This window comes from Marmota monax, unplaced genomic scaffold (genome assembly GCF_021218885.2).
Source record: "Marmota monax isolate L192 unplaced genomic scaffold, Marmota_monax_Labrador192_F-V1.1 WCK01_AAM20220418_F8-fsc00250, whole genome shotgun sequence".
NCBI lineage: Eukaryota > Metazoa > Chordata > Mammalia > Rodentia > Sciuridae > Marmota > Marmota monax.
The window spans coordinates 873,411-886,878 of NW_026693876.1; the positions used below are offsets into that span (position 1 = coordinate 873,411).

The following is a 13,468-nucleotide window of genomic DNA, read 5'->3' on the forward strand; positions in this document are numbered from 1 at the left end:
TTTCTATCTCCAGATGTGTGTGTGTGTGTGTGTGTGTGTGTGCATGCGCGCATCCAGTATACTGTGTTAACTGCCAACTCCTCTTGAAAAGCCTTATTAGAGACGATAACTTGGAAACATTTAATACTAACGATTCTGTTAGAACATCAGTGACTATTTCAATAACTCATTTAAAACAAGTTGAGCAGCATGTGAAAATTGAGCATTTTAATAGGCACCAGGAGTAAGAATGTTTATTGGTTTTAAAACACTGGGTCCTTAAATAGAAAAGAAAATAACACACTTCATGAAATATTTGCTCTAGAATTTTACAGAATGCTTCCTTAGCCCTGGATGAATCCAGGAGAGGCAGTACTTACCATGAACTTGTAGACTGTAAAATAATTCTGTAGCTCCAGCAGAGTTGATGGCCACACATTTATATATGCCAGCATCTGAGATCTGGGCACTTTCAATATTGATGATTTGCCCCCTATTCAAGAAAGTGATGCTGGGAGAGCCTGAGAGTAGGTGGTTATCTTTGTACCAGGTAATAACTGAAAGGGGAAGGGCAGAAAAGGTCAATTAAAAAAAATTCAATATACTAAGTTGGAACTTAATTGAAGTAGCTACACTTGCTTGACTTTAATCTTATTGCTTGAGCTTCATCTATTTAAGTAAACATCTTTTTTAGGGTTGATTTTTAAGAGAATGTTAGGAAAAACATTAAATTTCAAGATGAGTTCTGAAATGTTAACAAGAAGATATTCTTTATATTGTCTCTAATATATCATTATTGTTTCATAGTAAAGTTTAAACCTGTTGTATTTCTTTTTATTGTGTATTTCCTATAAAGTTTTGTCTAAAGATCTAATCAAAATCACAAGTTGTACACACTATTGGCTTCAAAATTTTATAGTATTGTTGATCCAAATGAAGAACCCACCTGTGATTGGGAATGTACAAAACAAAAGCAGAGTCTCATGAGAATGACTGTGATTAAGAATCAATTTGGTCAAGCTTTGTTAATATAGTATTAAAAATTAAAAATATACTTTTCAACGTGAATGTGCATAAAACTCAAATGTGGCCACAATATGGACAAGACAATTTACAAATTTCTACATTAAGTGGATTATTTGATGCAACTAAAAGCAATGAAATTCAAAAATATCATTCATATGACATTCTTACTAGTGTTTTACTCTTGAAACATATTCTATAGCCTTTTTATTAGTAATTATAAATTAGTCCACTACATTCATAAACAATTTCAGCCAATCCCAGAAATCTTAAAATGTTAATAAATTACAGTTTTCAAAAGTCAACCTACCAGGCGAGGGATTCCCAGAAGCCTCACACTCCAGCTGTATGGGGTTGTCCACTACCACCGTCTCGTTGAGCATCTTCCCTGCGTCTTCCAGACTGGGTGGTTCTACAAGAAGTCCAATCGGGAAATTAATATCAGTGGGCTATTTACACTGAGTTGCTTACTCTGCAAATTATAATTTTATTTCTTCCTTTCTTTCTCTCATATATACACTGATATATTTGAAATAAAATAAAATATACTCTTAAGTAGAATTGAAGAACAGGATAGAAAAAAATCTTAATAGATTTTCTGGATCATTATTTTCCAATAAGAAAATCCTTAGGAGTGTAGTAAAAGAACATTAAATGAATACTTTCAAAATTCTGATTAATCTGTCTGGTCCGATGATGAATTATCTTTAGCTATACGCAATCTACTTCATTTGAACTCTTCCAATAGAGAAGAAATAAATAGGTCTCAAAATATCTGACTTTATCTTGGTTAATACTATCTTAGATCATTTCAGAAAAAAATGTTGGAATGATATTTTGGGTTTATTTTTTAGCAGGCTTTTCTCTGAAAAAATTAAAACAGGAAAAAAAATGCTTTCAATTTTAAATAATTGCTAATAATGGTGCTCTGTTATTTAGTGTAGTTGGAAAACAGGAATGTGGAAAGTCTATCAGGCAAAGATACAAGGAGTAACAACCTGGACCATCAATGGGGGGTATTTTCAACAGTGTCTCAAGGAGTATGGGAAGGATACCAGAATGAAAAACTTACAAGAGTCTAAAGGTTTTGTCTCCTTGGAAATGATCTCATAGATAAAAATTAGCATTTGAAGTTTGCAGAAAAAATACATTTTAAAGATTTGCTAAATTTAAGTCATTTGATGCACTAGAAATTACCCATCCATATATAATCTATCAATTAATCCATTAATCTACAAAAAATAAAGAAAAGAGAAAGGAAACAAACACATCAGAAAATGATTAGAATTAAATAAGGTGTTAGGAAAAAAATGAAGTATAGTATAGAGGTGAATGAATTCATCTCCTTATTTAATATACCTTTGAAAATCTTTTTAAAATTAAGATTTTTAAAACTCTGATGAGTTAACAATTTTTTAATTAAAAAATCCAAGTGGGTAAAAAGCACAAAAAGAATTTTAATGAAAAGCCGAACAAAGATACATCCAGACGACAATTTGACATCAATTTCTGACAAATTGGTAGACAAAACAAAAATTTTAAAAATGATAAAGCAATATGCTTTACATTGGTTCAAATGTTGCAATTCATGAGTAATCCTTTTTAATGGCAATGTTTTATGCTTTGAGTAACAAAGTAAAGATTGTTAAAAAGCAAGGAAAATTAGTTCAATATGCCTGTCTCAGAAATTGAATAATGAAACAACTAAAGTCACAAAGGATTTGAAAAACAAAATTTACCATTCAGATTGTGTATGCATGTTTGTGTGTATCTGTTGTTACCAAAGAGATTATATATTCTTTTCAAATGCCAATGGAATATTCAAAATAGACTATTATACCACAAAAAATCAGTATTTTACAATCACATAAAGATATAATAATAAAGGAATAGAAATCAATAACAAAAGTATAAAGTTATATACATAGGATACATCCTCACTAAAGATAAAATAAAAATAAAAATAAAAATGAAAGTACAAGTTTAAAAAAACATAAACTTGAGTGAAATTGATTAATATTATAGGATTTCACCAAAGCAGTACAGTATGTACAGAAAATCCTAAACCCTAATTAACATATTTTAAAAATGACTAAATTTTTAAAATACGTGTTTAAGTATTCAACCCAGAATCTAGAAAAAGACTAATAAACCAAAAGAGGCTATAAATAAAGAAATAATAAAAATATAAGCAAAACACAAGACCAAAGAAAACAAACAAAAGCACAATAAGATTCAAAGTTGTTTTTTGACAAGATTAAAATGAAGTCTGTCCTCAGAGGTAGATATTTGTGCAGGTCAGATCTCTTATCTGACAGTTGTTCCTGAAGACTCAGCCTACAAATCCACCCTCCTTCACGCCTGCAATTCCTCTTGTATACATTTAATTCCATATATTAACCCTTCCTGTTTAAGTGCCTAAAATGTTTCTGTTTTATACACTGAATTTGGATCACCAAACCAGTATCTAAGGACAAATAAATCTTTCAATATGGCTGGCTGGGCTGGGGATGTGGCTCAAGCGGTAGCGCGCTCGCCTGTCATGCGTGCTGCCTGGGTTCGATCCTCAGCACCACATACAAACAAAGATGTGTCCGCCAAGAACTAAAAAATAAATATTAAAAAAAAATTCTCTCTTACTCTCTCTCTTTAAAAAAAAAATCTAAATAAATAAATAAATATGGCTGGCTGACTTTTCCATCTGCAAAGGGAGAAATAACCAGCCTGTGGCACATTCTTTCAAAACAGTTATTTAAAAAAAAATCACTTGAAGCCTCTGGGGTGAAGTGCTCGTTGGCGGCTTTCACAGACACAGCTGTGAAATGAGACATTATGGTGGGAAAAAGAAATACAAGATCTACAGAAGGGGTTCGCTATTTCTCACGTGAGGTCTTAAAGAATAAAAGACAATTTCAGAAATAATTGACAGAGTAAGGTCTTGAAACATCCACTCTTCTATTAAGGAAGAAAGATCACTGAAAAAATTGTTAAGATTATCTTTTTCACCAATCCAAGAAGTTGCTTATTCAAGGAAAAAGAAAACAGCTAAACCTCACTAAGAATAGTATGCCTCTGTATAGTTTAACTCACCCCATGCCCATCCAAAGTTGCCCTAGCCCAGCCAAAGTTGAAAACAAATGGTTTCATAATCACAGTTTGTGTGTGTGTGTGTGTGTGTGTGTGTGTGTGTGTAAGCAGTCTATCTGATAGTGGATAGAACAGAATAGGATTGGGGCTACTTAAAAGCACCATTCTAAGTGAACTGTTATAATTTGAGCTATTTGGTTCCCTCTTTAAAAATCCTCATTTGCAGGATTTGCCTTTATTTAATCAGACTCAAGAGTTCTCTCAGCACAAACAACCTCTTATTGGAGGGTATTTTAAAGTCCATAAAAACGAACTTTATGGAATTTTTGGGAAGCCACGAAAAATTAGTTTCTATTGCTGCTATTATAAATTATCCCAAACTTGGTAGCTTAAACAATAAAACTTAAAAGTTTTGTAGGTCCAAAGTCCAATAAAACTTCATTGGGTTAAAAATCAAGGTGTCAGCTGAGTTGAGTTACTTTTTGGAGTTTCTAGAAGAGAACCAGTTTCCTAGCCTTTTCCAACTTCCACAGGCCATTTGCATTCCTTGACTTGTGGTCACTTTCTTCATCTTCAAATCTAGTCTGTGCTGGGGAGTCTTAAGGGACATATTTCTCTGATATTCTGCCTCCCTCTTCCACATTAAAGGATGCTTATGATTATTACATTGGGTTCATCAAGATATTTAGGGGTAATCTCTCTACTTTAAGGCCAGCTGACAACAATCTTAATTTCACTGGCTACCTTAAATTCTTTAAAGATGCAGCCTAACATATATTATCAGGTTCCAGGATTAGGATGCTTATATTCTCCCCAATCACTAAATAGACAAGAAGCAACAACAAAGACCAGCAGCAACAATAACAGTAAAAAGCATGGCAAAACGGGAAGTTATGAGTGGGAATTAACACCTTATGTATGTTACTTACAATTTCTGCTTTTCAATAAAAACAAAAATAAAACACATAAAGGAAGAAGTGAACATGACATACACAGAAAAAGAAGAATAGAAACTGTCCATCAGGAAGCTTAGATATTGGACTTATTAGACTAAGACTTTAAATCAGCTATTTTAAATATGTTTCAACAATTACATAAACCATGACTAAAGAACTCAGTGGAAGTATGAGAATAATGTCTCACTAGAGTACAAATCAAAAGATGGAATTACTAAAAAATAATTTTTAAAAAAAGAGCCAAATAGAAATCTTGGACTCAATGCCATATCTGATCAGGAAGAAAGCAGAATCAATGACTTTATTTTATTTATTTATTTTCTTGTTACTGGAGATTTAACCCAGGGGCACTTTACCACCATGCCATATCCTCAGCCCTTTTTCTCTTTTTTATTTTAAGACAGTGTCTTCCTAAGTTGCTTAGTGCTTCCTAAGTTACTGAGGCTGGTCTTGAACTTGTGATCCTTCTGTTTCAGCCTTCTGAGTTGCTGGGATTATAGTCATGCCCTACCATGTTCAGCAGAATCAGTGAATTTAAAGATAGGTCAGTTGAGAATACACAATTTCAGAAGCATCCAGGAAAAAGAATCAAGAAAAGTGACAGTTTCTTTGAGACTTGGGACACCATCAAGTATAATGGGGTTTCTGAAGAAGAGAAGACACAGAAAGGTGCAGAAACAAAAGATAAATAATAGTTGAAATTTTCCTAAATTTGAAAAAAGATTAACCCACATATTTAAGAAGTTAAACTCCCAGTTGTAAAAACTTTAAAAAAAATAAAATCCACACTAAGATATTAGAATCAAACTGTTCAAAACCAAAGATGAAGAAAATCTTAAAAGTAGCAAGAGAGAAGTGACTTATAATGTACAAGGACACTCAATAAGGACCTCACCAAAAAAACATAAAAGAAAATGACCATCAAATAAGAATTCTATGCCCAGCAAATCTGACCTTTAAAAATAAATAAAGAATAAATCAACACTTTCCTAGAAAAACAAAATGTTGAAAGTATTCATTGGTAGCTCATGTCCTATAAGAAATACCAAAGGGTGTTTGTCAGGCTGAATGAAGCAATAAGTAACATATGAAGAGATAAGGAACACTGACAGGTGTAACTACACCAACAAGTATAAAAGGCAGTAAAAATTTTTTGCTTTTTTCTCTTATTGATTTAAATGACAATGTCATAAATCAATAATTATAAATTTACTTTTTTCTCTTATTGATTTAAATGACAATGTCATAAATCAATAATTATAAATTTGTGGTGATGAACAGATGATGAAGAAAAGAATTTGCATAACAATAAGAGGACAAAAGGAGGAAAAGGAGCCAAATTTTTATATATTATTAAAACTTTATATTAATTGAAACCTACATTATTATTTACAAAGATGTTAATTCTGTTCCTTAGAATAACCACTAAAAATATATTAAAAAATAGTAAAGAAACAAGGCAAATTAAATGGTACACACCAATATGCCTATTTACCATAAAAAGGTAGCAATGATGGAACAGAAAAACAAATAAATGGCATAAGACATAAAAATACCCAACAAATTACAGACCCAATCCTAACATATCAACAACTATACTGAGTACAAATGGATTAAATACTCCAATCAAAGGGCAGAAACTGGAATAATGGATTAAAAAAAAAACATGATCCAATTTTATGTTGTGTACAAGAGAAACATTTCAGATTCAGACACAAATGCTTGAAAGCAAAAAGAAGGAAAAGATACATAATATAAATAGTAACCAAAAAGGAAATAAAGAGACTATACTATACAAAAATATGCTTCAAGAGAAGTAGGACGTTTTTTAATGTCACAAAGGGTCGATTCATCAAGGAGGCATACCAATTATAAACGTATCTGTATGTAATAACAGAGTCCCAGCATAAATGGAATGAAAAATAACAGACTCAAAGAGAAAAACAGACAAGTTGACAATAAAAGTTGGAGACTTCAATATTCAACTTTCAGTAAAAACTTGTCTATGGCATGAGAAATTATCAACAGAATGAAGAGATGGCCTACAGGAAAAGTACTTAGGAACAATTCATCCAATATGGCATTGATTTCCAAAATATATAAAGAACTCAAACCACTCAACAGCAAAAAGTAAATAAATAAAAACAATCCGATTTTAATAATAGGCAAAAAAAAAAAAACAAAAACAAAAACAAATGGCCCAATCAATAAATGGGCTAAGGAACTAAACAGACACTTCACTGAAAAAGAAATAGTTGATCAACAAACACATTAAAAAATGTTCATCATCTCTAGCAATTAGAGAAATGCAAATTAAAACTACCAAGATTTCATCTCACTCTATTTAGAATGGCAATTGTTAAAAATATAAGCAAAAGTGTGGGTGATGATGTGGGGGAAAAGGTGAACTCATATATTGCTGGTGGGACTGAAAATTGGTACAACCATTATGGAAAGCAGAATGGAGATTCATCAGAAAACTTGGAATGGAACAACCATTTGAGGCACTTATCCCACTCCTTGGTTCATACCCAAAGGACTTAAAATCAGCACACTACAGTAATGCAGCCACATCAATGTTTATAGCAACTCAATTCACAATAGCAAAACTATGGAACCAATGTAGATGCCCTTCAACAGGTGAATGGATAAAGAAAATTTGGTACCTATATCCAATGGAATATTACTCAGCCTTAAAGAACAATGAAATTATGGCTTTTGCAGGTAAATGGATGGAATTAGAGAATATCATGCTAAGTAAAATAAGCCAATCCCAATAAACCAAAGCCAGAATGTTTTCTCTGATAAGCAGATGCTAATCCTTACTGGGGCAAGGGATAAGGAAGAATGAAGGAACTTTGGATTACGTAGAGGGGAGTGAAGGAAGGGGTGAGGCTGTGGGGATGGGAAGGGTGGTAGAATGAGACAGACATTACTGCCCTATATACATGTATGGTTACAGTACTGGTGTGACTCTGCACCATGTACAGCCAGAGGAATGAGAAGTTGTGCTCCATTTGTGTACAATGTTTCAAAATGCATTCCACTGTCATGTATAACTAATTAGAACAAATTTTAACAAAGCAAAAAAATAGGCAAATGATCTGAATATACATTGCTCAAAAGAGGTTATAAAAATGGTCAACAATTATATGAAAAATGCCTAACATCAGAAAAATGCAAATCAAAATGACAATAAAATATAATTTTACTCCAGTTAGAATGGCTATTATCAGGAAAAAAATGCTGGAGAGCATGTAGAGAAAGCAGAACTCTCAAACCTTGTTGGTGGAAATGTAAATTCATACAGACATTATGGTTAAAGTATGGAGGTTTCTCAAAAACTAGAACTAGAGCTACAGTATGATACAGCAAACCCACTACTTGGTATGTATCCAAAGGAAATGAATCACCTGCACTTGCATGTTTATTGTAGTAGCTCACAATAAGAATGATAACGCATCAGTGTCGGTTTCCATTGATGGATTAATGGATAAGGAAAAGGTGGTATATATACACAATAAAATATTATTCAACATTAAGTAGAATGAAATTCTGTCATTTGCAGCAACACAGCCTGAACTGGGAGACATTATGTTAAGTAAAACAAGAAGTCAGGCACAGAAAGACAAATCCTGCGTGTCCTACGTTGCTAGTGGGACTACAAATTGGTACAACCACTCTGGAAAGCAGTAAGGAGATTCCCTAGAAAACTTGGAGTGGAACTGCCATTTGACCCAGTTATCCCACTCCTCAGTATATACCCAAAGGACTTAAAATCATCATAGTATAGTAACACAGTCACATCAATGTTTATAGTAGCTCAATTCACAATAGCAAAATTATGGAACCAACGTAGATGTCCTTCAATAGATGAATGGATAAAGAAAATGCCGTACATATACACAATGGAATATTACTCAGCATTAAAAATGACTTTATGATTTTGCTGGTAAATGGATGGATCTGGAGACTCTCATGCTAACTGAAATAAGCCAGTCCCAAAAAATTAAAGGTCGAATGTTCTCTCTGATATGTGGATGCTAAAACACAATAAGGAGGGTAGGGAGGGAAGAATCGAATTTGATTGGATTAGACAAAGGGAAATGAAGGGAAGGGAGTGGGGATAGGAAAAAGATAGTAGAGTGAATCAGACACAACTTTCCTATGTTCATATATGAATACACCACCGTGAAACTCCACATTATATACAACCCCAAGAATGGGATCCTAATTAGAATAAGTTGTACTCCATGTATGTATAATGTCAAGATACACTCTACTGTCATGTATATCTAAAAAGAATAAAATATAAATTAAAAAAATTTTTTAAATACTACATGTCCTCACTTACATATGGAAGCTAAAAAGTGGATCTCAAAGAAGCAGGGAACAGATGAGTGGATATCAGAGCCTGAGAATGAAAGGAGGGATGGATGGAGAGAGAATGGGCAGTGGGTACAGAGTTGCAGCTGGATAGAAAGAGAAACTTCTCATGGTCTATGGCACAGCAGGATAACCGTGGTTGGCAACAATTAAATATTTCAAAATAGTTAATAGGGAGGATTTCAAATGCTCCCAACTCAACGAAATAATATGCATGAAGTGAAAGACACACCAGTTGCCTTGATTTGATCACAACATATTGTATACATGTATTGAAATGTCACACGGTACTCCATGAATGTTAAATTGCTATGTGTCAATTAAAAATTAATTTAAAAACTCAAAATTTCTGCTTCAAAAATAAAAAAATGTGGCATCTATACACAATGGAATATTACTCAGCACTAAAAAATAATAAGATCATGGCATTTGCAGGGAAATGGATGGCATCAGAGCAGACTATGCTAAGTGAAGTTAGCCAATCCCCCCAAAATAAATGTTGAATGTCTTCTCTGATATAAGGGGGGTGACTCAAAATGGGGAAGAGAGGAAGAGCATGGGAAGAAAATTACCTCTACATAGGGAAGAGGGATGGGAGGGAAAGGGAGGGAGAAAGGGAATTGCATGGATGGTGGAAGGAGACGTCTCCCTCATTGTTATACAAAATACATGTATGAAGATGTGAGGAAAAAAAAAGAATAGTGTTACAAAAGCCTGTGATGTTTCATTGCTTCAAGTGCTAGCCAGAGAATTTCAGTGCAAATTCATACACTAAATACAAGAAAAACCTGATTTTCAGTTAAGAAGTAAGTACCATATAAATTCCATCATTCCCTTCTAGCATTTAAAGTGGACAGTCTTGAATATGGAAGAAATTAGAAATGATTCTAGACAAATCATTAGTTAGGTAACAACATCTCATATTAACAATAAGATGTCTGTGTTCCCTAGGCATGAGGGCACATTCCATTCAATTTACTGTTTTGGTTTGGTTTCTTCCTTCTTCTAAAACCTGCATGAGCATATCATGCCAAAGCCACAATACCTTTTTCTTGGTGCAGTATGTGCTAGATTCTGCCTATTCCTTTAATCAGTCAGAACTGACTTTCAAATTGAATGGAATTAATATACAATTGACCTGAGTGGTTTTAGTTGAGTTAATCCTCCCTATTCACTAAAACTATGAAACAGTGAGGAATAAATTCATCCATAGCAATATATGTAATAGTATAATACAGTAGAGTCCTGAACTGAACTTATTCATTGAAAAATAAAAACAAAGTTCCCCAAGTCTCCTTTAGGCCACAAGTGAGCTATTAAACAAAACAGAAATGACAGAGAAACGTTTTTTGAGTGGGTGTTAGCAGATGTTAGCCAAGCAAATACTTTTAAAAAACTAAAATAAAAATAAGGGGTGCTTTATTAACGTTTTTACCAGACAACTAATACAGACCCATGAGGGTTCTTGGCCAACAGTAAAGGCAGCAACGCTTTAGATATATTTGTTAAAATTGTGCAGTGAGAAGGGCTAGGAGCCAACCATATGTTTTGCCAAAATAGTCTTTATGCTACCATTTACAGATGTTGACTGGGGGCCAGGCACCAGGCTAAGATTTTCAGGCATAGTCTTCCATTTGATCTTCAAACAACCCCCATGACTATGAGGTATTATCATTATCCTTCCCAACATACAGATCTGAGGACTCCAAGTTTTTAGAAAGCTAATATCTGCACTTAACAGCTTGCAGGCATTAATCGACAATGTAGGAATCAAACTTGAAGTGCCTCTTCTTAACAACATTCTACTTCTGGATATTTCACCTTGGTTGATTTTTTTTCCCTAGGAAATAATTATGTGCAGATGAAATGAATGCTTGAGTTATTAGACCCCAAATAACCATTTGTTTGTGGAAACATCTGTTTCATTTGGCAAATATTTGAGGTTTAGATATAATTTCATAGTTTGGTTTAGAGAATAAAAACTTCCAGAATTATGAAACTTTGATGATCAAAAAAAGACCACCTACTGAGGGCTCCTGCCTTTTATAATAACCAGAAGTCCTCCTTGGAAATTCCATGAGAATGTTCCTCTCCTCATGATCGGAACTTGGTCTTCTAGTCCTGGAGACTATAAGTCCTCTTACTTTGGCTGTTGGAAACATTTTTTTGCTATGATTGAGAAGAATGGCAGCATCTAAGATCTTTTTAGAAGAAAGGAAAATATTAAAGAATTGGAATGCTGAGTATTTTAGGATTGAAAAATTTTGGAAGACAACTGTAATAAATGGCTACTTGCTGAATGTGTTACTCACTAATAAAGACTGAGATTAAAACAAACCCTAACTTCAAAAGTAACTATAGGGGTGGTTAAATAAGCCAATAACTGAAGTACATTAAGTGATGATTGCTTCCCAAGAGATTTGCCAATGCCTTTTTAAATATATATAGTACCAGAACTGTATATAATACTTCTGAAGTGTTCAGAGATAAAGAGTATTACAGGGCTAGTTTCTCTCCTATTCCTCATATTGTATTTTTTATTACTGACTTCTATGATCGATTAGCCCTTTTAGGACACTGAATTATCATATCTACAGTAATTGCCAAAATCCAAATAATGCTCAAGTATTTCCATGTATGCTGTCTTTAAATCAAGCTTTCACAGCTTTGTTTTGTGTATTATATTAACATGCCCTTTAAGTCTCCAAAGTCTTTTCAAAGTCTTTCATTAACCACTTTCTTTTAACATCTCCAATTATCACTGAAGTTATTAATATAAGTATTGAAGAGGATAGAGTCAGGTTTGGAGCTGCATACATCCAATATGACAAGGCTGTCATTAATGCCACAAGAGATTCGAGCTCTTGGTGCCAATTCCAGCCACATGCAGAGTCAGCTGCTTCCTCCAGGTCCATTATGATTAATAGTAGAAGCTCACTTTATCACCTATTCTCCTTAAGGGAGGTAAACTGTTATCCAGATGGATTAAGATCATATTGGATGAAATGCTTTAAACTACTACTCTAATTTACCTCTATTCTGTGATTGACAGGTATCAAAAGTTGTTCTGTATCTGCCATCCAATTTGGCAAATTTTAACAAACCTTTTTAATGACTAACCTTCTGTTTCTCTTTCTTTTCACATTAATCCAGATGTTTTCCAGTCTTCTCCCCATCTCTTTGATGATTTTCCATGTAGACATGAACCCTAAGTACAACTCCTGCCAACTGACATTTTGTTAGGTTTACAAACTTGTGTTTCTTAGGTTATCAATCCTGCTTTTTCTTTTCTGTTGTTGCCCTTTATTTGATTTCTTTCATGGAACTCTGGTTTTCAGTCATCCTTAACTACACCAGCAAACCTCTAGACCAGTCTTTAGTGTCTGACCCAAAAGCTCTTCAAATATTAGTGTGGAGACCATCTGCATCAGAGATGTTCAGGAGATCTGGGCTTGGCCTCCAGAGACTTTTTTTTTTTTTAAATTTGTTTGTAGTTGTAGATGGACAGAATGCCTTTATTTTATTTAATTCTTTTTATGTGGTGCTAGGATCGAACCCAGTTCCTCACACATGCCAGGCAAACACTCTGCCACTGAGCTACAGCCTCAGCCCCAAGAAACTCTGTTTTGAATATGCAAAGAGGACAGAAGGAGCCTTGGTGTACAGAACTGGGAGACAGAACAGAAAGCCCACCTCTCAGCACAGTCTTAGACAGAAGAGGTAGTCTGAGTAGATGGTGGAGAGAGCTGTCAAAGAGCATTAGGAAGACAGAGGTGACTTTATGAGAAACAAAGTCAATTCAAGGAAACAAGAGACAGCAGCATCAGCCTGTCCTCAACCCCCAAGCATGGTGAGCCAGTTCCAAAATGATTACATTCAGATATTATCCTTCAAATTAATAACTCGTGAAATAATAAAGGTCCTCTCAAGGAACATGCTTTATGCCTGTGCTAGCCAGCTTTTCCTCACTGTGACCAAAATAACTGACAAACAAGTTAGAGGAGGAAAGATTTATGCTGATTGATGGTTTCAGAGGT

General features: G+C 34.0%; 1 protein-coding gene across 3 annotated transcripts in view; it reads right to left on the bottom strand.

The window, feature by feature from the left end:
* Positions 1 to 13,468, bottom strand: part of Hmcn1 (hemicentin 1) — a 390,873-nt gene that overhangs the window by 140,527 nt on the left and 236,878 nt on the right. For all 3 annotated transcript variants that reach the window (XM_046462680.2, XM_046462681.2, XM_058585111.1), the window contains 2 exons: positions 1,313 to 1,414; positions 360 to 536 (listed from right to left, as the gene is read on the bottom strand). In XM_046462680.2, coding sequence (XP_046318636.1) covers positions 360 to 536; positions 1,313 to 1,414 — 279 coding nt within the window. The remainder of the gene's footprint in view (positions 1 to 359; positions 537 to 1,312; positions 1,415 to 13,468) is intronic.